General features: G+C 46.5%; 1 protein-coding gene across 5 annotated transcripts in view; it reads left to right on the plus strand.

Annotated features, from left to right (window-relative positions):
* The window catches only part of Trol (terribly reduced optic lobes), a 148,688-nt gene that overhangs the window by 108,979 nt on the left and 11,952 nt on the right, over positions 1-27,757 (plus strand). For all 5 annotated transcript variants that reach the window (XM_076827887.1, XM_076827886.1, XM_076827888.1 and 2 more), the window contains 20 exons: positions 505-612; positions 1,600-4,806; positions 13,041-13,154; positions 18,115-18,222; positions 18,816-18,965; positions 20,677-20,787; positions 20,867-21,007; positions 21,083-21,148; positions 21,850-21,864; positions 22,732-22,959; positions 23,049-23,186; positions 23,794-24,039; positions 24,101-24,992; positions 25,066-25,190; positions 25,269-25,446; positions 25,520-25,730; positions 26,561-26,701; positions 26,774-27,067; positions 27,135-27,337; positions 27,484-27,709. In XM_076827887.1, the coding sequence (XP_076684002.1) occupies positions 505-612; positions 1,600-4,806; positions 13,041-13,154; positions 18,115-18,222; positions 18,816-18,965; positions 20,677-20,787; positions 20,867-21,007; positions 21,083-21,148; positions 21,850-21,864; positions 22,732-22,959; positions 23,049-23,186; positions 23,794-24,039; positions 24,101-24,992; positions 25,066-25,190; positions 25,269-25,446; positions 25,520-25,730; positions 26,561-26,701; positions 26,774-27,067; positions 27,135-27,337; positions 27,484-27,709 (6,902 nt within the window). The remainder of the gene's footprint in view (positions 1-504; positions 613-1,599; positions 4,807-13,040; positions 13,155-18,114; positions 18,223-18,815; positions 18,966-20,676; positions 20,788-20,866; positions 21,008-21,082; positions 21,149-21,849; positions 21,865-22,731; positions 22,960-23,048; positions 23,187-23,793; positions 24,040-24,100; positions 24,993-25,065; positions 25,191-25,268; positions 25,447-25,519; positions 25,731-26,560; positions 26,702-26,773; positions 27,068-27,134; positions 27,338-27,483; positions 27,710-27,757) is intronic.

Below are 27,757 nucleotides of genomic sequence, written 5' to 3' on the forward strand. Positions count from 1 at the left end.
ACATGTCCAAAAAAACCTCTAACATGTTCAAAAATCTTCTATCATGACCAAAAAGCGTCCAACATGTTCAAAAGTCTTCCAACATGTCCAAAAAAGCGTCCAACATGTCCAAAAATCTTCCAACATGTCCAAAAATCTTCCAACATGTCCAAAAAAGCTTCTAACATGTTCAAAAATCTTCGATCATGACCAAAAAGTGTCGAACATGATCAAAAATCTTCCAACATGTCCAAAAAAAGCGTCCAACATGTCCGAAAAATTGTCCAACATGTCCAAAAATCTTCCAACATGTTCAAACGCTCAAAAGACCTTACCTTTTCGTTCACTATCACATTTTCCACCCAACGACCAAGTATCTAAACCCCAAGGAGCCTCAATTGTCGTCTTACCCCCACAAACGACAATCGCATATTACTCTCTTCCCCCATATCGAACAGTTTTGTATCGTTCGACGGACTGAACGGTTAAAGGGTTAAATGTGCATGAGTGTGGTGTGTGGAGCAGGTTGCGGAGAAAAGGAGTTCCGGTGTACGGACGGCAGGTGCATCGGTTACGAGTTGCAATGCAACGGGGTGGATGAGTGCTCTGATGGCTCTGACGAGAGGGACTGCGGTAATTATGCCATTCACACCACCTCTTACTCACCCCCCGGACACTCACCCCACACGAACACGTAGACAGAAGACACCTTCGATACCGTATCTATTCCAGATATGTGCAATCGGTCCGGTAATTTGCGAGTCGCCACATCGGGATTAATTAACACGATTGGGGTTGCGTTAGAGATCGCGAGGAAATATGATACTTTGGGTAATTCGTGGGGAAAAGATTTTCGTGGGGATTTTACTGGAAGGGGGGTACCCGATTTTCTGTCGTTTTTTTCGGGGAAGGTTTCTCGAGACAGAGGAAGAAAAAGAAGAATCCTGTTCCGTTGACTTTAAAGGAAATTTGTATTTTAGGAGAATACAGCGCTTAGATATTTGATTATTATTATTTTATTAAAAAGTAGGTTCATCAGAAATTTGAATTACAAGTTGAATAAATAAGAATATTGTAATTGCATCTTTAAGAGACACTTGCTATGTAAATTAGATTTCAAAATTCTCAGCTTCCATTAACTCCCAGTGAAGACCTCCAATGACAGCCTTAATTACATTCTTCATTAAGAGGCCACCTACTCCCCTCAGCCCCCAATAAATCAAACAAAAAGTGAACTGAATCTCCTCATGAAGCATTCAACTCCCCACGACCTGTTTCCTGTTTAAAAAAAGAAGAAGAATCTAAGACATCCTTGAAGCCTCTAAAAGTCTAAAATCCCTCATCCATGGAGCAGCAGGGAAGAAGAAAAGAGCCACTGTTCCGTAACGAGCAGCACAAGATCTTTGATCTCTGATCCGTCCCACCGCGTTGCCTCTGCCTTTTCTTTCTTCCTCCCCTTCTTCTTCTTCTTCTTCATCTCGTTGACGCCTCCATCGAGGGGAGAGCAGGATTTACGACCGCGACGATGCACCCGTTACGCTCTATTTTCACCTCCTCCCCCTGAAAGCGAAAGAACACCCGATCGGGGTCGTTGATCTTCGATCATCGTCGTCACCGTAGAGAAATATCCTTGGAGGAACGTGTACAACGACGAGCGATCCTTCGCGAAGAAGTTCCACTACTGGAAGCCAGAGGAAACATGGCACGCCGCAAGTCATCGCGAAAGTCCGAAGTCCCAGGAAGAATCGACGAGACGGAGGAAAGAAGAAACCTTGAAGAACCCGAAGAAACTTAAGAACCAAAGCGTTCATCATTACTCTATCTGGAACAACGTGATTGCCAATTCAATTGAGGAAAGTTTTGCGGAGTCAGCGGAGGGGAAACCAACTTCTAGAATTCTGTGGGAGAAGATGTTGAAGACGGTTGGCGAAGGGGACGAAGCACATTTGTATAGAAGTTCGGTGAAGTCGGCTAGGAGCTTGCAACGTTCGCTGAAGACTGATAGGAATTCCACTAGCGATCCAGGGAGTTCGAAAAAGAAGAGGAGGAGGAAGAAGAAGAGGAAGCATCCTCTTGGGAAGACCACGATGAGTTCGAATGTGTCCACGACCCTTGAAAACAAATTTCTTGGGGATTCTTCTTCAACATCGTCGACAGTTGACTTTGAAGAGTCCAAGGCAGGTCGTAAGAGGAGGATAAAAAAGAAGAAACTGAATCCATTCGGCGAGTATTATGAAAAACACCTGAAGAAATTGATAACTTCTTCTGCAGTCGACACTTCGACTGTGTCCAACGCACTTTCTTCTTCAGTCAGCTTGGATATTGAGACGAATGAAGTGTTTAGTAAAAAGGCTTCTAAAGTTGATGAAACTAGCAGGTTGAATTTTATGACGGAGTTGGATTTGAAAGAAGAAAAGGCTTCCAAAGTTGAAGAAGAAACTACAGAATGGAATTTGAAGGAAGAAACTACTTCTGTGCCTGAAGAAGAAACGAAAGGTGACGGGAGCTTGGTAAATGAATCTGGAAATGCCTTTGGGAGCAAAGAAGACAGTAAAGGATTGAATTTTAAAGAAGAAAATGCTACCACAGTTGAAGAAGAGACTACTGAATGGAATATGAAGGAAGAAACTACTTCTGCACCTGAAGAAAAAACGAAAGGTGACGGGAGTTTGGTAAATGAATCTGGAAATGCCTTTGGGAGCAAAGAAGACAGTAAAGGATTGAATTTTAAAGAAGAAAATGCTTCCACAGTTGAAGAAGAAACTACAGAATGGAATTTGAAGGAAGAAACTACTTCTGTGCCTGAAGAAGAAACTAAAGGTGACAGGAGTTTGGTAAATGAACCAGGAAGTGCCTTTGGGAGCAAAGAAGACAGTGAAGGATTTAATTTTAAAGAAGAAAATGCTTCCACAGTTGAAGAAGAAACTACAGAATGGAATTTGAAGGAAGAAACTGCATCTGTACCTGAAGAAGAAACGAAAGGTGACGGGAGTTTGCTAAATGAATCAGGAAATGGAGAAGAAACATTTCTTCTCAATCATTTCTTCTGGGGGAAAGGAGAAAACAATATCATGGAAAACGTAGTGGACTTTACAGAAGACAACGGCAGCCTGCTACAAAACGAAATCATTAACTCCGCTGAAGAAAAAGGAGAGCAGCTTTTGGAAGAAAAAATCCAACCTTCATCTATCGAAGCCCCGAATGGAATCTTAAGAACCAGCTCCAGCTATGAAGAAGAGACCACAAAATTTAGTATGGAAGAAAAAGCCAGTTTCAGTGAGCACCCTGAAGTCCCCAGAACCAAGTGGTCCACCGAAGAGAGCTTGGAAGAAAGTCCAACACCTTCCCCAGCTGAAGAAACGACAAAATTCCAGTTGTCTTCTTCGAAAGACTCGCCGAAGAGCAAACGATCCTCAGGAGAAGAGATAGATGAGAGCTTCAGCATTGTAGAAGACATAGCAGAAGAAAGTACCCAGAAGCCAAATCTGGAAACCTTGGACGAAGACATCAACAGGGTCTCCAAGGAGTCTTCAGGCAGCAGGGAAGATATCTATCGCTACAAGGCGAAGAAACACGGCGCGTTCGCCAAGTACTTCCACAAGTACCTGGAGGGAAGCGTTTCACCTTCGCCCACGACGACTCCAGCAAGCAACTGGTCCGTGAAAGTGGAGAGTGGCTTGTTCGACTCGAACTCGAGGAACTCTGAGGTGGACCTGTTGAGCAAGGACAGGCTCTCCAACCAGAACCCCGGAAACGATTCGACCTCGGATCAGTCTTTCAAGGACAACGTGGACAAGTGCACTTCCAAGTGCGCGGAGTTCTGGAGGAATGCGTACGAGCGGGAAAGGAAGAAATCGCGCGGGGACATCGATGCGAATAGGGAGAACATTGATTCGAGTCTGGCGAGCGCTGAGAAGACGACAATGTTCAAACCCGGCGAAGAGAATTGCACAGACCTCACAGTGGACTTACTAGCATCCACGGAGGTGGTTGATTCCTACTGGGAGCCGAATGAAGACAACCCGAGGACTAGCTTCGGTATCACCAAGACCACAGAGTCTACGGACTTGGTGGAGGTGATTACGAGTCCCGATGTGGTGGTGAGTGAAAAGAAGAAGCCAGGAAGGAAGAAGAAGAGGAAGGACAGGAAGAAGAAAGATAAGAAGCATCGAGGGAAGAACCAGGTGACCGAGCCAACTTCTGAACAACGAGGAACCACCAGCTTTAACCAAGACACCTTGTACACTGACTTCAACCCCACCTTACTTCAAGCGACCACTTCTTCCTTCCCAAGTGGAGGTGCCAAGGAGTTCCTGTCCAAGGAGACCGTGGACAAAGACGACAAACACTCAGCGTCTCCCACCACATCCTCCACAGACCTCCCTTCCTCCTCCTCACCCAGTAGATGCTCCAGACCTGAGGATCAGGACTCGGATGATTGTAATGAAGACACTACCACGGAGAACTCTGAAGAGACACCTGGAGGAACGTTCTCCATCGACGCGGAGGACTTCACCGTCGTCAGAGAGACCACCACGAAGAAATATGTCTGTGAGAGGAACCAGTGGTTCTGCGATAGAGGGCTCTGTATCTCTAAGGTCAAGGTGTGCGACGGAGTAGTAGACTGCCAGGACACCAGCGACGAGGAGAACTGCAGCTACCTGGACGACAGGAGGGTGGATTATAGCCAGAGGAACGACACCCGCCATGCCAGATGCGGGAGCTACGAGTTCCTCTGCGACGGAAGGTGCCTGAGCAACGTCTACTCCTGCAACGGGGTCATCAACTGCCTGGACCGCCAGGACGAAGCGCACTGCGGCGACCAAGGTAGAGAAAAGCCACCTGGTCAGGGCAGCCGGTGTCCACTTCCGCTGTACAGACTATCTTCTCGCTTCGCGGGACTTACCAGCGCCCCGCCACCTGTTCAGCAGACACTTGGGGATGTGCTGACTGTGGAGCTGCCTCCTGGGCGCGTTGCTGTACAAAGTGGTGGCTTCCATGTGATCGGAAGCGGTCGATTAAAGACGATGTATGTGACGAACTTTCGTCTTGTGACGTCCATGCTGTATAAAGGCCTTGGAGAGAGGTGTAGTCCCTGGGGATTCTGTTTTAGTAGCGTACAGGCTGCTCCAGCTGAATTTCGGTCAGGTGCCTTCTGAAAGAGAGCCCACGATGGAGCAGCCTCTACGGGGACCTAACGAGTGCTCTTAATCCCTCCCGAGAGGGGTTCACACGGCTGAAATAACGGACTCCATTCAGTGGCCGGGGTTCCTACCGCGCGGAAGTCGGTTCACGTTTAATCCGCCGGCCGTGGATTTGTTTGGAGTTCAAACAACGCGCGCGGATCAGTTGGAAATGGTTTATTTTTTTTTTTTTTTTTTTGCTTCATCTCGGGGATCATCGACGGGTTTTTATTAGACGACTAATCGAGAACAGACACGACAAAGAGCCCACACGTTCACCCGATACTGAAACACTGTATATACATGTAACCCATGAAATATTCTAACCGCCTTCGAGGGGCTTATTCAGATTGCTTTGAGTGTTAGTCAGCTTCGAAGGAATCCCGTGTAAAAAGTGATCCCCTACTCATCATACACACATCGTGGTCGAGGAGTGGCGTGCTGCGGCAGGCTGCGGATGTTGAAATCGCGAGATACTTAGTAACTCGATGTAATTCTTGGTAAATGGTCCTTGGATTGCTGAGCGGGTTGGTGATTGGTACTAGGTTTATAGCGTGGAGGGTTTTTCGCGAGTAGGGAAGATTTCGATTGGAGAGGAGGAACTGGTATCACTTTCCAGAAAACGGGAAATTTTCATTATCGTTTTCATGATTTTCAGTATCGATTACTAGGTCGATACTGTGGGATCAGAAACCCACATAAAAGGGAGTCCGGAATAAGAGATCGTGGAGGATCAACTTTGGCCGAGTTGGTTAGGCGCCTGACCAGTGGATCCGAAGATCGCGGGTTCGAATCCCGTCACCACGAGAACTTTTTTTCCGAGGCTCCCGATGAAATAAAAATTACGAAAGCTATTCCCACAATACTGACCAAGATACTTAACCACTAAAAATACTCATCAAACACCAGAAATTATAAAAATACATCCGAAACATCTAAAAATCCTAAGTTCACAACTGAATAAAGATAGGAGAGGGGTTACCATCAGACCATCCAGTAAAACAAGTCGAGCCGAACTCAGCATTCCAGGATCAACAACCAACCAAGTTCCACGAAGTACCCCAGCCTCCCCCAGCAACCACCCACGCGGTTCCCACCATTAACAAACTGCTTTCAGTGTATCAACTTCACACAGTCCCCCCCTCAAGTCGCTTTAAATGTGTCCGTCACATTCGTGGATAGCTTTGTACATATGAAGCCCGCCTCGACTCGAGCTTTTCACGATCCGCCGCGAAGTATATCCGGGGGAGAATGATCCTGAAGAGCTGGCGCTCGAGGCGGCCCAGGGTTCACGAAACAGGCTGTTTGTTTTACGCCCTGTAGATTTGGCCCCGTGCCCCTCTATGGACTTCACCTGCGGCGACGGCTCTTGCATATCGAAGAGCTCCGTTTGCAACGGATTCGACGACTGCCCGAGGGCAGAAGACGAGCTTCACTGCGGTATATAAACACTTACGTATCGTCCAGGATCCCTCCACGCTGGGCACTCCCAGAAACCTCCGATTCTTCGTCTCGGAGAAAAGCTTCTTTTTTTAAAGAACACAGTAGTGGTCAGAAGAGAGTTTAAACAGGAATAAGATATTGAAATTTATGTCCCACGTATTTGGGGGTTGATATCGTAGCTTGTATTGTGTTTCTTCTGACCGCAACATTGTAATGGGAGTCTAGGAGTTCCTGGCAGCGAAGGTCCTCGCTTCTGCTTGCAAAATAATCTGAGCTCGCTGGGTGACGAAAGCTTTCACGTTCTCTGAACGCTTCGATGGAGAAACCTGTGAAGTGGTAATAATTGTAGTGGATGTCCGACTAATTAAGGACTGTATCACTGTGGGAGGGCTACCGAGGAGCTGGAATTTCGAAGTTGCTTAAGGTGATATATTGATTAATATTAGGGATGGTCAGTTATCAATTTATAACAAACCTACGCAAAAATAGAGGGATACTTGGGTTGTCTGACTTATCATTGGTCACATCACTGGGAGCTGTGCTAACGAGAATAGGGGAGCATAAATAATAAAATCATTCAACTGTATCGATAATTTTCAGTGCTACAGTCAAGTCAGACTCCATGTTTACTTACCACTTTTAAATTCGAACGATTATCGCGGAAAATTAAAAGAAAATGTGAGGACGAATGTTTGAACATTCGTCACCCACTGGCTGTATTCGTATATTAATAGCTTCCAAGTTTTAACCCCCCACTGTTCCAAGAAACCATCAGCTGTACATAGATTCGCGTTTCCCGAAGTCCTATGAAGCTCAGGAAGCTTTGTCGGCGCATTACCAGAAGCCAGCGTCGTAGAGCTAATCGTTTGAAGTCGATTTAGTCACTCGATTCGTACACCCTGTGATCTCGCCCAATTTTGAGATAGTCCCCCCACTGTAATAAGCAAGAGCTTTTGTGACGTTGTTCGTGGGACGCTTTCATTGTTCGCGAACGAGCTTCCAGCTTTCGTGATGCCACAGCTGAGTCGAAACCCTAGAGAAACGAGTCCTGAGATCATCCCCCTTCAATTCATGTATGAGCATCCTCTGTTTGGGGACAGGGTTACTCAGGGATTGAAGAAGAGAGACTGTGGGCTTTAGTTTTATTTCATTAGATTGGGTGCTTGTGTTTGATTGATGAATAAGCATTATACATAGATACATCCTGCGGAGGCAGGTCTTTTTCAGAGGTTTAAAGGTGGGGTTGGAAATTGAGTATCTAGTTAGATCGAAATTTAGAAAAATATTGAAATTAGACACAGTGGGAACTAATTTCATTTGAACTTTGATGACGCTGAAATTAATTCAATTTGAACTTGGGCAAAGTTGAAAGTTCTTTAATTTGAACTTGAGCAAAGTTGAAACTTCTTTAATTTGAACTTGAGCAAAGTTGAAACTTCTTTTATTTGAACTTGAGCGAAGTTGAAACTCCTTTAATTTGAACTTGAGCAAACTTGAAACTTCTTTAATTTGAACTTTGGTATAGTTCAAACTAGTTTAATTTAAACTTGAGCATAGTTGAGCCTAGACTACTTTACACCTACAAAGTTAAAACCACTCCACCTAAAACTTAAAAAAGTTTAGACCTACTTTCCAATTAATAATTAAACCAAATTCAAACTTCAAAGACCACTCTCTGAACGACAAGCCCGGAAACAGCTTCTTCTTCGATGAACCATTCAATATACAGTACCACCCTGTCCCCTGAATAAAGGCCAGCCGCCCCCTATCCACCCACAGCTCATCGTACTGCATATCTGTACATAAATATGTGTTCTCTGCTCATATCACGACACAAAACAGAACGGGAATGCACACCCACCCAGTTCAAATGCCTCACGGGGAACAAGTGCATCGAGGGTGTCTACTGGTGCGACGGCCATCCGGACTGTCCGGATCACAGCGACGAACTCGAAGATTGCGCGAACGAAACCACTACACACGCCCCTCAGCCTACCAGTACGCCTCTTTTCCCTCATTTTTTTTTTTTCATTTTCGACTTTCTTTCACCACTCTCTCGCGTGCATCGATCGTCCTCCACGTGCACGAAACTCCTCCTTAAAGAATCCTTCATTAAAATAGATCTGGCTTTGTGTAACCACGGTTGAGGGGGAGTTTCGTGAACCGAGGCTGCATTTGTCGATCATCGCTGAGCGCCAGATGGAGATCCAAGCTCTGGCTGAGTGAGTAGATTGTGTCTGGGGGTTGGACACTGATGGAATTGTAGGGGTGAATGTTGATGAGACGTAGAAGGTGTTTACGCGACGGTGGACCTAGTTGGGTTTGAACAGAGAGTAGTTTTGACTAAAGAAGGCTGCATTTGGTTTGGGTTGAATCTGAATGTGTGCCTAGAAGGTTGCCTTTAGCAAGGATTGAAGCTGACCTAGTTCGGAGCCTGCACTAATTTAGACCTAGACAAGAATGAACATAGATAAAGTCGCATCTAGGAAAAATTTCAATTAGACAAAGTTGAGCCTGCACCACTGTACGCCTAGAAAAGCTCGAACCTTAGGAGTGCACATACCCTAGCTTACTCTTTCACAAGGTTGCACCCAGCCAAGGTTCCAACTCAACCGATACCAATTCGCACCTGCACAGAATCAAAACTAAAAAGGATCAATTACATCCTAGTTCAAACCTAACAAGCTTCAGCCTACGTTGCTTTCAACCTGGACCCCCTTAAAAAGACGATCTTGACTCCCCGCAAGGAAAGTTTCAGCAGAGACGAAATACACTTGCCGCTTTTAAAATCCCCAGTCTCTGTTGATCCGTCGAGCAGTGTGCTCGAGCTTGCAAGATTAGGGTTCGTCAGTGTCGACCTCGCAAAATGAGTGCAAGTGTCTGGTCTATCAGTGAATGGATTTAATAAGACTCAGCTTCAGAGCTTTGGTTTCAACCTGACACGCCCTGTAAGTCTTTAACAATTACCATACATTTTGCAATTGTGCTTTCTGCTCGTCTCTCCACTTGCTCTGCGACCCTCCCCTTTATGTGCACGATGCACGAGTCGATATTTATATCCCAGGCAAGACAAGCTTACGAATCCCCCGATCCTCCAGCTACGAGTAGGTAAAAATTCCGTTGTTTACCGAGCACTTTGCGACGGAGACGACGCCACTGGTTGCAGGGCAGCTTAACTCTAATTAATTCATTAGCTTGATAGAGGCAACAGCGACGCTGCCAGTAAGGAATAACAGGATCCTTTGCTCGGCAGCTTAAAAGATAGTCTGGTTTGTTTAGACTCGGTTAAACTCCTACCTTCGTTTCTGCAAACTACGGAATTGTTGGAAAAATAGTGTCCCTATGTGCTAGCTCCTTTAAACCTACCAACAGCAATTGTTTTAATAAGTATCCCTATTACCACCGAATTGAAGCTTCGGAGGAACCTAAACCAATGGGGAAGCTGACGCAAAGCTCGTCGCAGAGGGCGCCACATGTACCTCTGCTGACTGTTGATTTCAACACTAAAATGGCAACCCAAGGAGAAAATGATAAAATATAAAAAGTTTAAAAAATTTCATACTATAGTTGACTTCTAATATCTTTTTTTCTTTCACAAGATCTGACGTCTTCATAACCTAAAAGATGCAAATTTACTTTTTGTATCTACATAATTATTAATTGCTAATAATAATCATAGGCGCGTACACTTATTACAGAAATAGAAATTAAGAAATGAAATGGGATAATTTAAATACACCCAAAACACCGATAACAAGTGGCGCGTGCGCTGGTGGCGCCACAGGTGGGAAGAACTTGCACTCAGCTTCCCCATTGAGCTCTACCAAGCAGTAGCGAAGTCTCCACTGTGCACGTCGAGACAGAGATCAGCCCCGCAGCGCTGTTTCTCTGAAGATAGATCTCTTAAACTCGATATACTAGCAGGCTACGTAGCATCCAAGCATTATTATCGATTAGCTGGCAACCAAAGACCTTCCAAACACTTGTTTCCGCCCCAATTCCTCTCCTCAGCTCCGGCCCCAAGCGTCACTATTGCTTGGTACAACCCAGCCTCGGACCAGTGCCGTTCTCTCCGTTGTTGCTGCGCCCCTTCGCGTTTGGAGTAGTTTGCCATGTAGCTTGTCTGTGTATGTACGTTCAGACCGGACGTGGCCAGGCTCGCCGGAAACGGGACAGAGGGAATGCGATCCGAGCAGGGAAATGCGTTGCGACAACGGCTTGTGCGTTTTGCTTAGACGCAGGTGCGACAATATCTTCGACTGCTTCGACGGCAGCGACGAGCGCGGCTGTGGTAAGATCATCCGTCGGTCCTGTCAAGGTCATTCAGAGGGTCGCAGTGCCCGGGTTGCTCTCCAGTGCTCGTGCAGGAGATGTTGGACAGTCGTAGATAAAAGGAGAAACTTCTGAGTGACCTACTTTATCACACCCCCTGGCCCAAACACTGTTCTACATTCTTAGCCCCCCCTTTGTTCTTCCAATCGACCTTCTCATTCACAATTCAACGAGTTCTAAAAAAAGTCGATTGGTCTCAAAGTCCCGCCCGCCCCCCCCCCCCCGAACAAAAATGAAAACGCGCCACGTTAACGCTTTTTTCGTGTGCTTTACACGTGTTCGTCCCGCCAAGGTGTCTGCACACCCGCCGAATGGAAATGCGCCAGTGGCGAATGCTTGCCAGAAAGCGAGAGATGCGATGGAACAATTCAATGTGCTGACGGATCTGACGAGGATGGATGTGGTAACTATGTGTCCCCCCCTCACTGACCCCATACGTGACGAAAAATGGCCACACCACCCTTCCCTTCTTGTGTACGATCGAGTTTCTTTGTTCATTGAGGTCAGGGACCCTGACTTTGCAATTTTTTCTTACGTTTGACGATGTTTGACAGTGTTTGATCGCGTTTGACCATCACAGAAATAGTATTTAGTATCTCCAGGGTCTCAAAAATTAACGATTAACAATTTAAATAATTAATTGTTCTTAAACCAGAGTCGATTCAAAAGATTGTCTGTGTGAAAGATTGAATGGGAAATAACAATTTGTGCAAGTTTGCGTAAGATGACTTATACAATTCATGCATCTCTCTAACAGCTGGCGACACTGTCATGGAAACAGCCTTAACGACTAATCAGACTAACCCTGATATTCACCCTCTGAATCCGTTGAAACGATTTTATTCGTCCGTCCATGTACTCCCCAGCATCATCGTCGCATTCCCTCGCGAAAAATCGCTATCTGTGTCGTATGGTCGTTGTTAAGCCGCGTTTACATCGATACAAACATTGCTAGAGATTTTAGCGAATTTTTCATGCCACCGTGAATTCATATACTCCCAATTACGCACTCAGGATGCACGTGACGCATGCAAGTCGGTAGTGAATGCAGAATTCGCGCATGCACGTCGTTTCATGAGTACCACCAAGTACCTAGATACAGTTTTCACTGCTTGCTATTCGAGTCAGTGTGCTTGAATTGTTCGTGGACTGGTCTTTTCTAACCCATTCGTTGCACAGTGGATCGTCTATTCAGTAGTACCTGAAATTATTCGAGTCCCAATAAAAAAGCACAGGCTAGACAATCCATCCCCTACAACGAAGGGGTTGAAAAGTCAAGCATGCACCTTGCCCTCAGCAAGGTGCGCGCTCAGAAAGGGCGAAACCTGTCGGAGCAGACACGTGAGTATCCCATCAAATGCTGACCTAGATGGTCCACCTACGTGGCACGCAAGGGAGCCCAAGGCGAGGGTGATAACAGGGTGGGGAACGTCCCTTTTGGGGCCTCACTGCAATTCATCAACATATAATCGTGTATAATTGCATCCAGAAACCACAGGAGCAGCTAAAGGGGACGTACCTACCATGTACTGTGCCTTGCAGAGATATAGTGGTGTTCTGAAAAGGCAAAGTCAATTGGGCCCATAAATTAAGGCCCCAAGAATATATTCAACACACATTGTGGACTACAGTGTTGTCAGTGGTGGAGGAATAGTGGAGTCATAAAGTTGGTGAATTGATAGAAGCAGGCCCAGAGTGGGCCCAAGGACCCAAAGCCATGTGAAGCATTTTTAGAAGCTAATTTAGTACGAGGATTCTTTGTGTAGCCTAGAGTGAAACTTTACTACCCCTTTCCCTCTTTTCGACCACTGGGCCCATCGATCTGATCTACGACTTCACTATTTATCCATCCTGGACGATGCTTTTGGGTCCTATGGTGTGTGGGAGCGTGACTAAATAAGTGCAGCTCTGTAATAGTTGAGGAAGGACACGTACATTTGAGGATGTCGTTTAGCATAACACTTGAATGGGCCTTATGGTGGACATTACACCTCTGCAAGGCTCAGTGAGGCCATTTTTCACACCCCCGCCCTTCCCCCTGTTTCGCGTAATGGGGTTCGCGTGAGAGAACTCACCTGGCTACTTTGGGAATCACGTTTGTAGTGAACGTATGCCCATCTGGAATGTTCCGATGCCACAACGGCCTGTGCCTGGACAGTAAGAGACGTTGTGACGGCCGGCCGCATTGTTTGGACGGCTCCGACGAGATCGATTGCCGTACGACCACGTTTTTTTCTCTCTTCTGCTCTCTTTATCGAGGCTGATTCGCGACGCACCGATCCCTCGGTCGATCTTCATTTCACCTTTCGACGGATTTATGGTATATCGAGGAAGGTCCTTTGGCAGAAGTGGAGGAACTCGAGGGGCCCTACCGGGTCAGTGGTTCTCAACCTCGCAAGGAAATTGTTCCAATTCGATGGATTTGAAGATTTGAGGATATTTTGGGGGGAGTAAAGTGATTCCAGATACATTACACGCTTATTGAAAGCAGTGATCCTCAACCTTAATTTGAAAGACGCACAATTCTGTGCATTTGGGTTGAAAATTTGATGGTACCGTTAATTATAATCTTATTAGAAGCAGTGGTTCTCAACCTTGCGAGGAAAGCGGTCGAATTTGATGCCATTAGATTCGAAGGTCCGCGAAGCGAAGAATGGGCTCATAAATTATTGAAACCCGAGTTCACAATCTTCAATTCCCCCTAAGAGGCTCCCCGTCGATCGAAGGCTGAATTAGAGTTCTAATTAGAGTTCAAAGGTGCGCCACGGATCAGCTATCGTTCTTCTTTCATTCTCAATCCAATCTCTTCTGTTTCTATCTGTCTGTTTGCCTGTACCCCTCTCTCGTATTCCGCGGTTTCCCCCGCCCCCATTCGCCCCTTGATCGCGTAATTCCTCCACGTTGTTTGAAATCCAACGGCGATCCTGATGGATCATTCTCGCCACGAGGTTCGACGTTTTCCCTTCGTTTCAGCCCCTCCCGCATGAAGGAGGCTGTAATCGACGGGAAAAGACTTTCTTCGGGATTACTGGTACCCCATTTAAAAAAAAAAAAAAAATGGCTTCATCCGCGCACGCATCTTCCATAATTCTTCTCCATTCTTCAGACCGCTGAAGGCGCATTGGAGCATCTTGGTGATTTAAAATCGAGGGTAAAGGGTCGATCCCAAGGGACGCGCCGAGCGTGGAGAGCGATGGGAAGCCATGGAAATCGATGCGTGCGCGGATCGCCACGGGAGCGCGAGGGCTGCACGAGGAGCTCTTCGGCTCGCGCGTCGGTCTTCAAGTCGGCAATTAAGAAGCTGTAACTAATGCGAGAGCTCGCCCGGCCCAGACGAGAGCCGTTAATCTCGTTTCGTCATTGTATCGACCGTGCCCCCGGTGTAGGACGTTGACTGCCGTCCACTCGAACACCGACGCCGCGACGTTTTTCACCGATCGACACTGGACGATCGACGAACCGAGGCTACGAAACCTGGAGACGTGTCCTCGCACGAAATCCAAGCGGAAACCGTCGAAATCGACCGAAATATCGCTTTAATCTGACGTATAAAAATTTTCTTTCGCACGGTGAGATTCTATGGTAAAAAATGGCTCGAAAGTGTGGTATAAAGTTTTCTCGTACGACGCACCGTTTTGGAGATAATGCAGTTTGGAACTGCAGCGCGGCTGAGAACCACTGAGGCGGCGGGGTTGGGAGGCCGCGCTCTCGACCGACTTTGAAGTCGTTTTTCTCGAGAACGAAGGCTCGCACGGGAAAAAGTTATTGCACATTTTCGACGCATTTTTTCGAGACGAATCGACCTGTCGGGTCGTATCGCGTGCTACTCAGCTGCTTGCCCGAGAAATCAATGTAAACGTGAAGGGGTGAGGATTAGCCCTGCTGCCTATGGCAAACCCTTACGCAGGATTTCCAAGTGGCGGAGAGTGGTTATTATAATTCGACCCCTTCATCTTTATAAATTTCATTAGAACCCTCGACCCAGTTGGGGTATTTTCGTCGGAATAATTAGAGGATGTAACCGGCAAGGGGTTCCCAGTCTAGTTAGCTCCTTTTGTAAACGTTCCAGCGATCCCGTAGCCTCGTTCTCGCTCGCGGGCCTCGTTAAATCAGTGATCGATCGATTTATCTCACCCCGCCGAAGATCTGTCTTTGTATGTTTCAGCGTTGGCACTCTCTTAAATCTCACATAACTTCGCTAATACTTGGTCTCTGTGGAATTGATATACATTTATGTAGATCTGATTGATCTCCGGAGAACTGTTTGCGAAACATGATATTATGTATTTAGCTCTGTATCTGTCTGTTTCCTTTTGCTCGATTTTTAAGCATTTCTCTGTTTTCTCTCTCCCTTCACTTACACTCTACCGTTTCTTCTTTCAGCACAGGTTTTGCCTGATCTTGATATGTATATATTATACCTCTATCTCTGTCTCTTACTCTGATTGTACATGGTATCTTTTAATACTCTGATGTTTTTATTGTACTTGTCACATTTTCTGCACAGCGCACGAACACGTACACGATCCTAGATACTGGAAGATCAATTATGTGATTCGGAGGCTTCTGTGCGATGCTGGGTGGGGGGAAATTTGGGTACCAAGTTCGCAAAGTTTCAGGATTTTGTAGTCTCCAGATCGTCAGGGAGCTTTCAGATCCCCAGGACTCTAAATTCCCAAAGCTGAAGGGCTTCAAATCTTCAAGTTCCCCACTTTGGAAGCTTCCAGATTTGCAAGTCTCCACCTTTGTAAACTCCCAAATTTGCAAATCCCCACCTTTGCAAACTCACAAATTTACAAATCCCCAACTTTGCAAACTCACAAATTTACAAATGCCCAACTTCGCAAACTCACAAATTTGCAAATCCCCTCCTTTGTAAACTCAAAAATTTGCAAATCCCCACCTTTGCAAACTCCCAAATTTACAAATCCCCAATTTTGCAAACTCGCAAATTTGCAAATCCCCACCTTTGCAAACTCCCAAATTTACAAATCCACAACTTTGCAAACTCCCAAATTTACAAATCCACAACTTTGCAAACTCCCAAATTTGCAAATCCCCACCTTTGCACACTCAAAAATTTGCAAATCCCCACCTTTGCAAACTCACAAATTTACAAATCCCCAACTTTGCAAATTCCCAAATTTACAAATGCCCAACTTTACAAACTCCCAAATTTGCAAATCCCCAACTTTGCAAACTCCCAAATTTACAAATCCCCAACTTTGCAAACTCACAAATTTACAAATGCCCAACTTTGCAAACTCACAAATTTACAAATCCCCAACTTTGCAAACTCCCAAATTTACAAATCCCCAATTTTGCAAACTCACAAATTTGCAAATCCCCAACTTTGCAAATTCCAAGCATCCCCTACCGAACTCAAAACACACGAAACTAATCACTCCTACCTCACCCTGCTCCCACTCAGCACCTAATTATAATAACCAACGACCCCCACCCTCCTCTACACCCCTTCCCCAAAAGCAATTCTACCCTAAAAATGAAGCAATAAAAACTGACAAAAGTTCAGATACTCTCAGTGGTACCCAAACTTTCCACCACCAAGTTGCGTACGAAATCTCTCCCTCTTTCACTCTCTCACTATCTACCCCTCTCTCTCTCGCTCACTCTCTGTCTCTCTCCTCTCTCTATCTCTCCACTTCTCTCGTATGGTACCATAGTCTTAGATTTACGAGGCATCGCCTTTTGCCTAGATCTACCTATCCGATAACGTATAAACGTTCCCGCGTAGCTTTTGGGGAAGCAAAACGTTGCGCACTCCGCGCGCCTCTCCCCTGCGCCTCCCCAGGGAGAGGACGTAGTTTCACCCGGAGTTATCGTGGCTGCATAGTAGAATTTTCGTACTTAATACTCTTCCAATATAGCGTCGCTCTTTGTTGGAATACCAATTGTAATATCACGCCGACGCCTTTGGGCGTAATGCTCGCTATCGACTCGATTCCGCCGCGATTAACGGGGAAATTGACGTGGCCAGATAATGATAATGAATTGCACGCCCTACAACCATGGAGCAGACCGTTTGTCCCTCCGTTCCCAGCCACTCCACCGATATACCCCCCAGTTTCATCCACTGCGTCTTCAGGCGTCGTTTTTCCTCCTCCTCGGGGCCCACCGCACTTTTCAGTAGACGCATTAATTACAGCACAGCAGAGTTGGGCGTTAAAAAAAGCTCATTCAAATAAAAGTTACTTTAACTTCAGATTATTCGACGAATAAAATTAATTTTTCAGTTAAAAATAACTATTTCTTAGTATATTGTTTAAACAAATTGACGCATTGCGAATCGGATTACGTGGCTGAATTTGTTATAAAAAAATACATCATTTTCGTCCAAAAGATTTTTCTCTGTAGCGCATAGTTTCCGAGATATCGCGGCAAACGTGTTTCTCACCCCTAACTTTGAGGGCCGATTTCATCCCCTAGATGTGGACGCTCGGCAATAAAACGAATGGGCGTCAAATATTTTTTCGAGAACTATAATCTCCCGAAGTTTCATCAAAATCGGCGCGTAACAGTTTTTACCATTATAAGGGATGTTAAATGTCCCTTACTAGAAAAATTGGAAGAAACACCAGATTCCTTATACCTAGACCCCTGTGACTCCTCGTCATCTGCCACCTCAATTTCAAGACCACTCTGAGGCGGAATGAAAATGACGTTTTGCTACTTTATTGGTATTCCAAGTTGTTAGTACTAACAACCCCCCCCCCGTGAACACACGGTATGGTATGTCTGCAGGGCACCTAGAGTCCATAGGTTCGCCATGGGATCCGTGTACACGTGCGCTATAGCGTCCCTTTGAAGGGGAAATAGAAGAACGTCGCATGACATCCGGCAGTGTGCACGCTACTTTGTTTGACGAGTCCGCCGGCACGGTTTATCCTCCTCCGTTTCTCGCGAGGCAGCCTATCGATCGCTTAATTACCGCTGCCACTTATTCAGGCTGCTGGTCCCTCTGTTTACCTCCGCCGTTAGATTGCAAAGAATCGATCCGGAAGACTGCCCCAGGAATTTTGACCGTCTTCCGCGGGAGGAACGGTGGAGGAAGCTCGTCGCCAGCGCGCACACCGCTCCGGTCTCCTTCTCTGCCATCTTCTGGAACTATTCGAAATCCCTGTGGTTTCCACAGCTGACGAGTGATGTGCTTTTTCAGAGTGTGCCGAAGGCAAACTGCCCTGCGACAATGGAGTCTGCATCAACAAGAACTTCTTCTGCGACGCCAACGTCGACTGCCACGACGGCAGCGACGAACGCGACTGCCGTAAGGATGCTTTCCTTCTGACTAACACTCTGTCCCTGGATACCGTAGTCCTCCTGTCCCAAGTGTTCGCACTGCGGAGTCCTCTTATTTATGGAGCTACGAAGGAATTCAGAATTGCGAACCCAGCTCCACGATCCTTACCCAAACCTTGCGAAGGGTCTTGTAATCAGATCGCTGTAGATATTATGGAGAATATTGTCCTGTTCGCATCTAGCTTCTGTCCAGTAGAAACCTGACTGGGACTCTGTGGGACTTGCCCTGTATTCCATTAACTGTATATACATCAGAGAATTCTACTCGGTCCAGACCCAACTCAGATTTGTAGCACTCGCACAGTTCTGCCCAGGAAATTCAATCCCACAGTGCCTATGCAGTTAGCACGCCACTGTCCTGTACTTAACTAAACCTTTCTACATAGAGCGCAGCTAACTCTGTGCATAGCACTTGAACCTCAACCAATGCTCACCTAATCCCAAGTACTTGGAAGCGCTCTACTATAGAAGCCTTCGTAGTCTACCCTGCGTACTTGATAAAGACCCACCTTATCCAGCCACCAACTACATTTCTCTTAAGCAGAATAATTCCACTTCCAGCTGAAACAGGAGCAAGCCATACCGCCTCGCCACAGAGATGTCGCCACGACGAGTTCACCTGCCGCGATGGAAGCTGCATCTCTCGCAGTTTTGTCTGCGATGGCCGAACGGACTGTCCCCATGGCGACGACGAAGCAAACTGTCACCGAGGTAAGTCGAGGACCTTGTACAGAAACAGTGCTTGGCCACGAGAGGGCCCGTACACTGGGGTGCATCGCTCACGTCTTCTAGACGCCTTGTAGGGAAACATAGCCTTACCCAAAGTGTTCAGACTCGTGAGCACGGTCAGAGAACGTGGAGGAACATCTGACCATGCTAGGGCAGCTTCCACTATCTGTAAATACGCTCCACTCGACCTTGCACCTCAGATCCAGTAGACCACGCAAAGCACCAAGTGCATACGCAATGTTTGGCCGTGACACGTCTGTCTACACTGCCTGCTAGAGGCAACAAACTGTGTTGCACAGAGTTCTTGTACGTGCACAGATCCAAACTGCACTTCAGACTGCCCGCAGGTGATCGGAAATGGTGATTCAGATCTATTGAAGTGTTCGCGGAATCAATACTTTGCGGTACGTGATCAATGCAAGCCTGCTGGCGGTCTGAATTCTATCGTAAACCACCTCGCAGAAGGTGCATATACGGTGGATCAGATTCTTTATACAGAGAATATGTTACCCGGAAAACCCAGTAGTAAGTAATTCCTCCCATCCAGGATTAACCCGAATGGCAAGCGAAGGAGCCAATGAATCGCCAACAAACCAGACTCCTCTACAAACAGGCTGGTTCAGTTTCGGTTACTTCTAGGTATAATCGAGTCGGATAGAACCTCCTCAAGGGGGCATCCGGATAATCTGGTGGGGCTAACCCACGAGAACCAGGCTAGCAAGGGCTACAAGCCGGATTCTCAGCCAGCGACTAATCAGAGCACGCAGAGGAGCTGTGCTCCGGATGATTTTGTTTGTGCCGATGGCACTTGCATCCCTGAAACTCATCACTGCGACCATTTCTACGATTGCCGCGACTTTACCGACGAACAGTATTGCTTCGGTTAGATCATTCGTAGACCTTGAAGATCTGCTGGTGTCCACCCTATTTTATGTTCTGTTAGTAACATCGAATCATCAATAACACTCTGCGATCCTTGGTTGAAAGCTTGCGGCTCCTCGGTCAGCCGAATCAAAGCGTATCCTGCTACTCCTTCGTTTAATTTTCAAACCTGGACACCACAGATTCTCTAGGATCTGCATTTGTCTTCTTTCAGTCTGTGTTAGCAGCCGAATAGACAGTGTGTAGGTTGTTCGAGTAGAGAGTTGAGTACTCGTCACAGTCACACCTGTAAACCATAGTGCATCCGTTGCTTGTCCATTGGATGCTTGTACAAGTGCGGCATAAACCTCGCCATGGCATGAGATTCGTAGAATTTTCAGCTTGTAGGAAAGAAGGATAAAGTGGGAAGAGTCTTCAACGCTCCCCACCTTCTACGCAGTTTTCTCAGCATCCTTCTTTTCAACAAGCTTGCACTGAGCACCTTTGTAGATGTTGTAGATCATAGCATAGCAATTTTGGAGTCATAATCCACAGTATACGATGTCTTATTGCATTATGAATCATTGAACATGAATCCCTAGTTCTTTCTCTGTATATGCTGAGTTCTGTACAATTTACATTCATTGGTGGATAGTCCTAGGTACTCCGGTGACCCTTGTTCTATTTGAATCCGTAGATTACTGTAACGATAGATCCTTGTCTTGGTTCCATACATATTTATGCCTCATTCGTGTTTCTTAACAAACATATAATGGTTTCACGTGCGCGTCAAGTGCAAGCATGCCTAATAGGATCTCTAATATTCTCGTAGGGTGTGGAAAGGATCAGTTCCAGTGTGCGAATGGGGACTGCGTCAGGGCTGACCAGAAGTGTAACGGCTATATCGATTGCGAGGATGGATCTGACGAGTCGTCAGAATGTGGTAAGCTCTCGTACCAAAGTATTCTATTTTACGCCTTGCGTACAAATTCTCCACACGCTTTTTCAATTCATTTTGCTAGATCGACAACCTGTGCATCCCATGCCTGGACAGTGTCCGTCTGGTTACATCATGTGCACCACTGACAAAGACTGCGTGCCTCAATCCTCTCTCTGTAACGGAATCCCTGAGTGCAGGGACAGATCGGACGAAGAGAATTGCGGTAAGTGGATCCACTTTGGAGCGATAAGCTTCGTGTTGAAATATGAACGACTGAAAACAGACACTTTTTCCGCAGGCTCACCTGCAGCAGGAGCTCGTCTCAATCTGAAGACGTACCCCAGCGAGCAAGTGATCAAAGAAAGTAAGTACTACAAGCTGCGTACCAACATTCACAGTTATTGAGACGACAATTATTTTATTGCACAGAGAATGTATATATGTAAGACTAACAAGGGAACATTGCGAACCCGCACTCACCGATTGGAACGCAATTTTATGGGTTTATAGAGTGACTCAAGACAAGAACAACGGTGTGTTTCATTCGGGCCCTATCGCTCTTTAAGGGGGTGAAAACTAACCTCAAAATCAAATAGCCATTTCCACTTTTTCGCGTATAACTCCCAAACTACAGCAGACAGAAAAAAATGTTTCGAACAAAAGTTTAATGGTGCAATGAGCGCTGCAAACTTGCGTTAACAAAATTTTGAAAAAAGTTTTTTTTCCGTTCAGGTATTTTTTTTTAAACTCTTTTCAAAATTTTGTTAACGCAAGTTTGCAGCGCTCATTGCACCATTAAACTTTTGTTCGAAACATTTTTTTCTGTCTGCTGTAGTTTGGGAGTTATAGGCGAAAAAGTGGAAGTGCCTATTTGACTTTGAGGTTAGTTTTCACCCCCTTAAAGAGCGATAGGGCCCAAATGAAACACACCGTTGTTTTTGTTTTGAGTCACTCTATAAACCCACAAAGTTGTGGTGAGTGCGGGTTCGCGGTGTTCCCTTGCAAGCACGTAATCTGAATAGTTGATTAATAAGTGTTCTCATTGTTTTTTCTTGCCTTGGCCAGACCCGGCGAAGCAAGGTAAGATTCTTCTGCAAAGCAGTCGCAAATAATGCTGTATGGCATTGCGCATAATCTCGATTCACACAGTATATAAAAAAGGGGATTAAACGTGCCAACATTATTCATTGGGGAACAAAGAATCTGTTATACCACTTTTATTTATCATTCTTTTATTAAGGGGTCAGTCCACTGTGAAATTGTGAAAATTTGTCATTTTTAGGATTTATTTTTTAGTAAACGGAATGTCCAACGTAAATAATGTTTCGTCTACTTATTAATGCACTTATTGACAGTATAAAAAAAATTAAAGCCTTGTGAAAACTATGAAATGGTTAATCAAAAATGGTTTCCGTGGTCCCGGCCATAGCCACTGATGTGCTGAATAGCGCGTAAATATTTCAGACTGATTGGTCAAATACTTTCTTCGCAATCACGTGCACCAGTTGAAAAAATATTGTTTTGAGATAATCGCGTTTAAAGTTTTAAAACAAATTAAAAAAACTCTTTTAATTTTTTTTTTGTATAATATAAGAGTAGCTTAATAAATGCCAGAAAGATTTATTGTATTGTACGTTGTATCTGCGGAGAAAAAATCTTTAAAAATAGCTTAATTTTTCTTACCGTCACAGTGGACTGACCACTGAAACATCACATTACTGTAGCATGTTCAGCGTTCGAGTTAAATTGTCCAGTGGTGCCTTAGATCACGCCACTTACATTCACACCCATTATAATAAAACAGTAGACACTTACATTAACACAAGCAGTGCTTGCAGAAGCGTTACAATTAATTCAGTACAAGTAACAAATGCATAACACAACGTCAGGGTACACCAGGGAAATAACGTTGTTCCTGGAGAGTACAATTTCCTTTTTCGCAACCAGGTCGAGAGGTGGTCTTCCAATGTCGCGACGAGGGTCCTCTCCGAGCCGGTGTCCGTTGGCTTCGTGGCGACAATCTCCCTCTGCCACCTCACAGTCGCGACATCAATGGACGTCTGGAGATTCCAAACATCCAGCTAGACCACTCAGGGCCATACATCTGTGAAGCTGTGGGCTACCCTCTATCCACGCCGGGCCACCAAGTCACCGTCCATCTCACTGTGGAGAAATGTAAGCACCACAGAGAACAATTGCCTCGATCTTATCGTCATAAGTTGCTTGCCAAGTGGACCAATAACTCGTTCAACTATTCTTTCCAGTCGAACCTCCTCCGACCAACAAACCCCACGTGTGCCAGTACGACGAAGCCACTTGTAGCAATGGAGACTGCATTCCTAAGTTATATGTGTGCAACGGTAGACTGGACTGCACGGATGGATCCGACGAAATGCGATGCAGTGAGTTTACTGCGATCATTCCTTAAGGGGTTACACCTAGTCAGACGGTCAAAAAAACACGAATGTTTGTGATTTTTTTTTGAAAAAGCGGAAGCATATATTTTTACAGAACTTTTTGCACTTAACAGAGCAACATTTAAAGAACATTTGGTAATTTTTTCGTAGAAAAATATTTACGTTTATGGTAAAGTAACAACCGACATCCAAGAAGCCTTTTTAAACATTTGGGTTTGCGGTGAGCACTGCCATTCGGAACCAGATTATCCAAAATCAGAAAACAAAAAAGATTTCGTTAGTATATTAATGTATCCCCTGATTAATGGAGAGAATTTCCGAAATATTAATTTATAACAACATAGCGACTATTTATTTTAATTTAATATTTCGGAAATTCCCTCATTTGAGACTGTTGTCCACTGAAAACTGAAAGCTCTCTGCGTACTTCAGCAGCTATAAGAATACAATACTAACGACACCTGAAAATTAAGAACTCCTAAGAAGCAACTGAACGCTTAGCGTTTAAGGGCACCAGCGTCAGTCACAGGGTTGTTAACAAACACACTACGTATTATTATATCGTACAAGACTGAAGTTGCATCGTGAACAGGTCCCCACGGCTGCGAGCCGAACGAGTTCCGCTGCAACAACACCGAGTGCGTGAGCAAACTCTGGCGCTGCGACGGCGACAGAGACTGCGCCGACGGCAGCGACGAAGAGAACTGCGTGGAAAGCGTGCCAGGTTCCCCTTGCCGTTTCTCGGAGTACGCCTGTGCCAGCGGCCAGTGCATACCAAAGACCTACCACTGCGACTTGGAGAAGGACTGCATGGACGGCAGCGACGAGATAGGATGCTGTAAGTGCCTCACACTCAGGCAAGCCCCAGGATAATTCTAATTCCAAACTCTGTTCCCCAGCGCCCGTGTACATCGTGAAACCCCCGCCGCCGATGGTCACCCTGGCAGTATGGGACGTCCTACTGCTCACGTGCACAGCGATCGGCGTGCCCACTCCGGAGATAAACTGGCGCCTGAACTGGGGCCACATCCCCGCAAAGTGCACTATGACGTCGGCGAACGGAACAGGGACGCTGACCTGCCCCGACATGCAGGTCGAGGACCAGGGAGCGTACTCCTGCGAGGGTTTGAACAGCGCCGGCTTCGAGTTCGCCGTGCCGGACACCATCGTGATGGTGAAGCCAGTGGACGTGGTCTGCCCGAAGGGGTCGTTTAATTCCGAAGCCAGGAGCGTGGACGAGTGCATCTCCTGCTTCTGCTTCGGCGTCGCCACCGAGTGCAGCAGCGCGAACCTCTTCACGTACCAGATCCCGCCTCCGTTCGACCGCCACCGGTTCCTCTCGGTGGAGCAGCAGCCGACTATTCGAGTGGCCGGCGATATCAGCGGCCAGGTGATAGAGTCCACAAGCCTGGGTCGGGACGGCGTGATGGCGTTCTCGACGGAGGCGCTGCAGACCGAGCTGTCCAGGGACAGGGGCGAGGAGAAGATCGCGTACTTCTCGCTGCCGCAGAACTACCACGGCGGCCAGCTGGAGTCCTACGGTGGCTACCTCAAGTACAGGGTCAGGTACAACGGAACCGGCTTGCAGAACTCTGGCCCGTCGGTCATCCTCACCGGGAACAACTACACCCTGGTGCACAGGGGACCGCAGGTGCATCCTGGGTATGATGTGGACGAGAGCGTGAGGTTCTTCCAGGGCGAGTGGATGAAGCGACAGGGCTGGGAAGAGGTGCACGCCACGAGGCAGGACATTATGATGACCCTCGCTAACGTGGAGAATATTCTGATCAAGTACGCTCAGCTTTTGGGTGATGCGAGGCTGTCTGGTGAAGCTGCCTGGTGTTAATGCTTAGTTCCTTCGCAGGGCGCAGTACGACGACTCTCCTAACTTGGACGTCAGGCTCACGAGTATCGTGATGGACACGGCTGACGTTAGGAACACTGGACTGGGGTCTGCGATCTACGTGGAGGAGTGCCAGTGTCCTGCCGGTAGGTGGAAGAAAAGGAAGCTGGTTTAGTGTAATCTAGGGCGACTGAAAGTCACTGTGGGGTGTTTTAATTGTTTAGGATACAGTGGTTTGTCCTGCGAGCAGTGCGCCCCTGGATTTCTCCGGAGAGAGACTGGACCCTGGCTCGGCCAGTGCTACAGAGACGAGCCACCCTGCCCCCCAGGGTATTATGGCGATCCATCTAGGAACATCCCTTGCCAAGTCTGCCCCTGTCCGCAGACCACCCCGTCTAATCAGTAAGATAACACCTTTGCCTCTCAGAAACCGTTGCAGGGAGGGTCACTGTGCTTTTGTTATTACTTTAAATAGATTCACTCGCACTTGCCACCTCGGCTCAGACGGCCAACCCACCTGCGACTGCCCACCTGGATACGTCGGGCGTAGGTGCCAGCAATGCGACGTTGGGTACCAAGGCAATCCTCTTATTCCGGGAGACAAGTGCGTCCTCACGCGACATTGCGATCCTGATGGCAGCTTGACCCACGTCGCTGATCCCCTTACTGGGGCATGTCGGTGCAAGGTACTACACTTGAAAATCCTCTTCTAGTTTCAGTCCTTTCCTTGAGGAACTACGCTGCTGTTCGTGAGTATCGGGACACCTGCTGTATTTGTCGAAAATTTGATGTTTGGTACAGATCGAACACTTTTCACTGCTTTCAAGTTATGATAAAACAGAGTTGGGCGTTATGCGGATAAATTTTTTATAAGTTATATCGAGAATAACGAATAATGTTTTATTCGAGTAAAAATTTATTCGAATAAAAATCTGTTTCGATAAAAATTTATTCGATTAAAAATAAATTCTGAATAAAAAATTATTCGAATAATGTCCAACTCTGATTTAAAATACCAAACGAAGTGAAAATTCTTCAATGAATTTCCAACGCTTCTCACAATTATTCCACACTGAGCAGGTGTCCTAATACTCGCGAACGAATGTACATACCAAGTGGTGTAAGTCAGAGCTGGGCACTGTCAACAGAAAAAATCATTTAAACAAAGAATCGAAAGAAAGAAAGGAGGTTCAAAAAATCAAAGCTACCTTTTTTCCGCGAACAAAGTTCCTCTATCTTTCACTCGTTGCCAAACTTTCGATTTGGATAAGACTATTTCCCATCTCTGCTGCAAGTTATCCGAATATCACGAAGAACTTTGCCCCACTTGGTAGCTCGACCCTTTCTCAGTAAGATTATATAACATGTTCGATGTCATTAACGCTGTCGCTTATTCGGGAACGTCCCTGTCCACCGATAAGTAAGTACGACCCGCTATAACTGCGCAAAGCGACACTGCGATCTAAACCTTCCCAGTCACCGTCACTGCGAATGCTTTAAACCCCCTGGTTTGCAGCAATACGCGACGGGCCTGACTTGCAACCAATGTAAGGCGAACACCTTCAACCTGGCCTCCAAGAATCAATTCGGCTGCATCGGCTGCTTCTGCATGGGCATCACCAACAGATGCGTATCGTCCAACTGGTACAGAAGCGACGTAAGTAAAGCCATTCTCTCTACAAAGGATCAATCAAAAGGCGCCCTTCTGATCATACACCTACCACTTTAGATCCGAGTTTCCTTCACGAACTCCGTCCGAGACTTCTCCCTGATCGAGTCGAAGACCCCAGACGCGCCAGCGATCGTAGACGGCATTCGCCTGGACACGGTCTCGAGGGAGATCCTTTACAACGACTTCCCTAACCGCGGGAACAACGACGTCTACTACTGGCAACTGCCCAGCATCTTCCTGGGCGACCAGATCACTTCCTACGGTGGCAATCTCAAGTACACGGTTCGCTACGTGCCCGCCCCAGGCGGCCAGAGCTCCAGGAACAACGCTGCCGACGTGGAGCTGATCAGCGTCAGTATATCGAATCTGCGAGTGACTCAGGCAGCAGAGCGTTTAAAAGCGATCCTATCTTCCGCAGGCCAACGACATCAATCTTCTATACTTCTCGCGGGAGTCTCGCGAGCCGAACACCCCGCAAACATTCACGGTTCCTCTGCTGGAGCAGTACTGGCAGCGCAACGACGGAACGCAGGCCGATAGGGAGCACCTGCTGATGGCTCTCGCTGACGTGCGCGCGATTAGAATCAAGGCTACCTACACGACTCACACCGACGAAGCTGCGTGAGTAGTTCTGTCGAGTAACTATTGAGTGATCAGGGAATTTTTAGAATAATGAATGAAGATGCGGTTGTCTTTTATTCGATGCAACTGAGTTGGGGAATTTGCGGGCAATCTCTTTGGGTGTTCTAGAAGAATTTTCGTTGCAGGTTGTCATTGGTGTCTCTGGACACTGCTGAGAAATCCAACACTGGAAGGTCAAGAGCAGTGGAGGTGGAGGAGTGCAGCTGCCCGGCGGGCTACAAGGGGCTGTCCTGCGAGGACTGCGACGTTGGGTACACCAGAGCCAGCGAAGGCCTTTACCTGGGCATCTGTGAACCTTGTAACTGCAACGGACACTCCAACCAGTGCAACCCTGACACTGGAATATGCGAGGTCAGGATAGGAAATTACATTCTGTGATATTAGCAAGGGAACTGAATT

This window comes from Andrena cerasifolii, chromosome 15 (assembly GCF_050908995.1).
Source record: "Andrena cerasifolii isolate SP2316 chromosome 15, iyAndCera1_principal, whole genome shotgun sequence".
Lineage (NCBI taxonomy): Eukaryota > Metazoa > Arthropoda > Insecta > Hymenoptera > Andrenidae > Andrena > Andrena cerasifolii.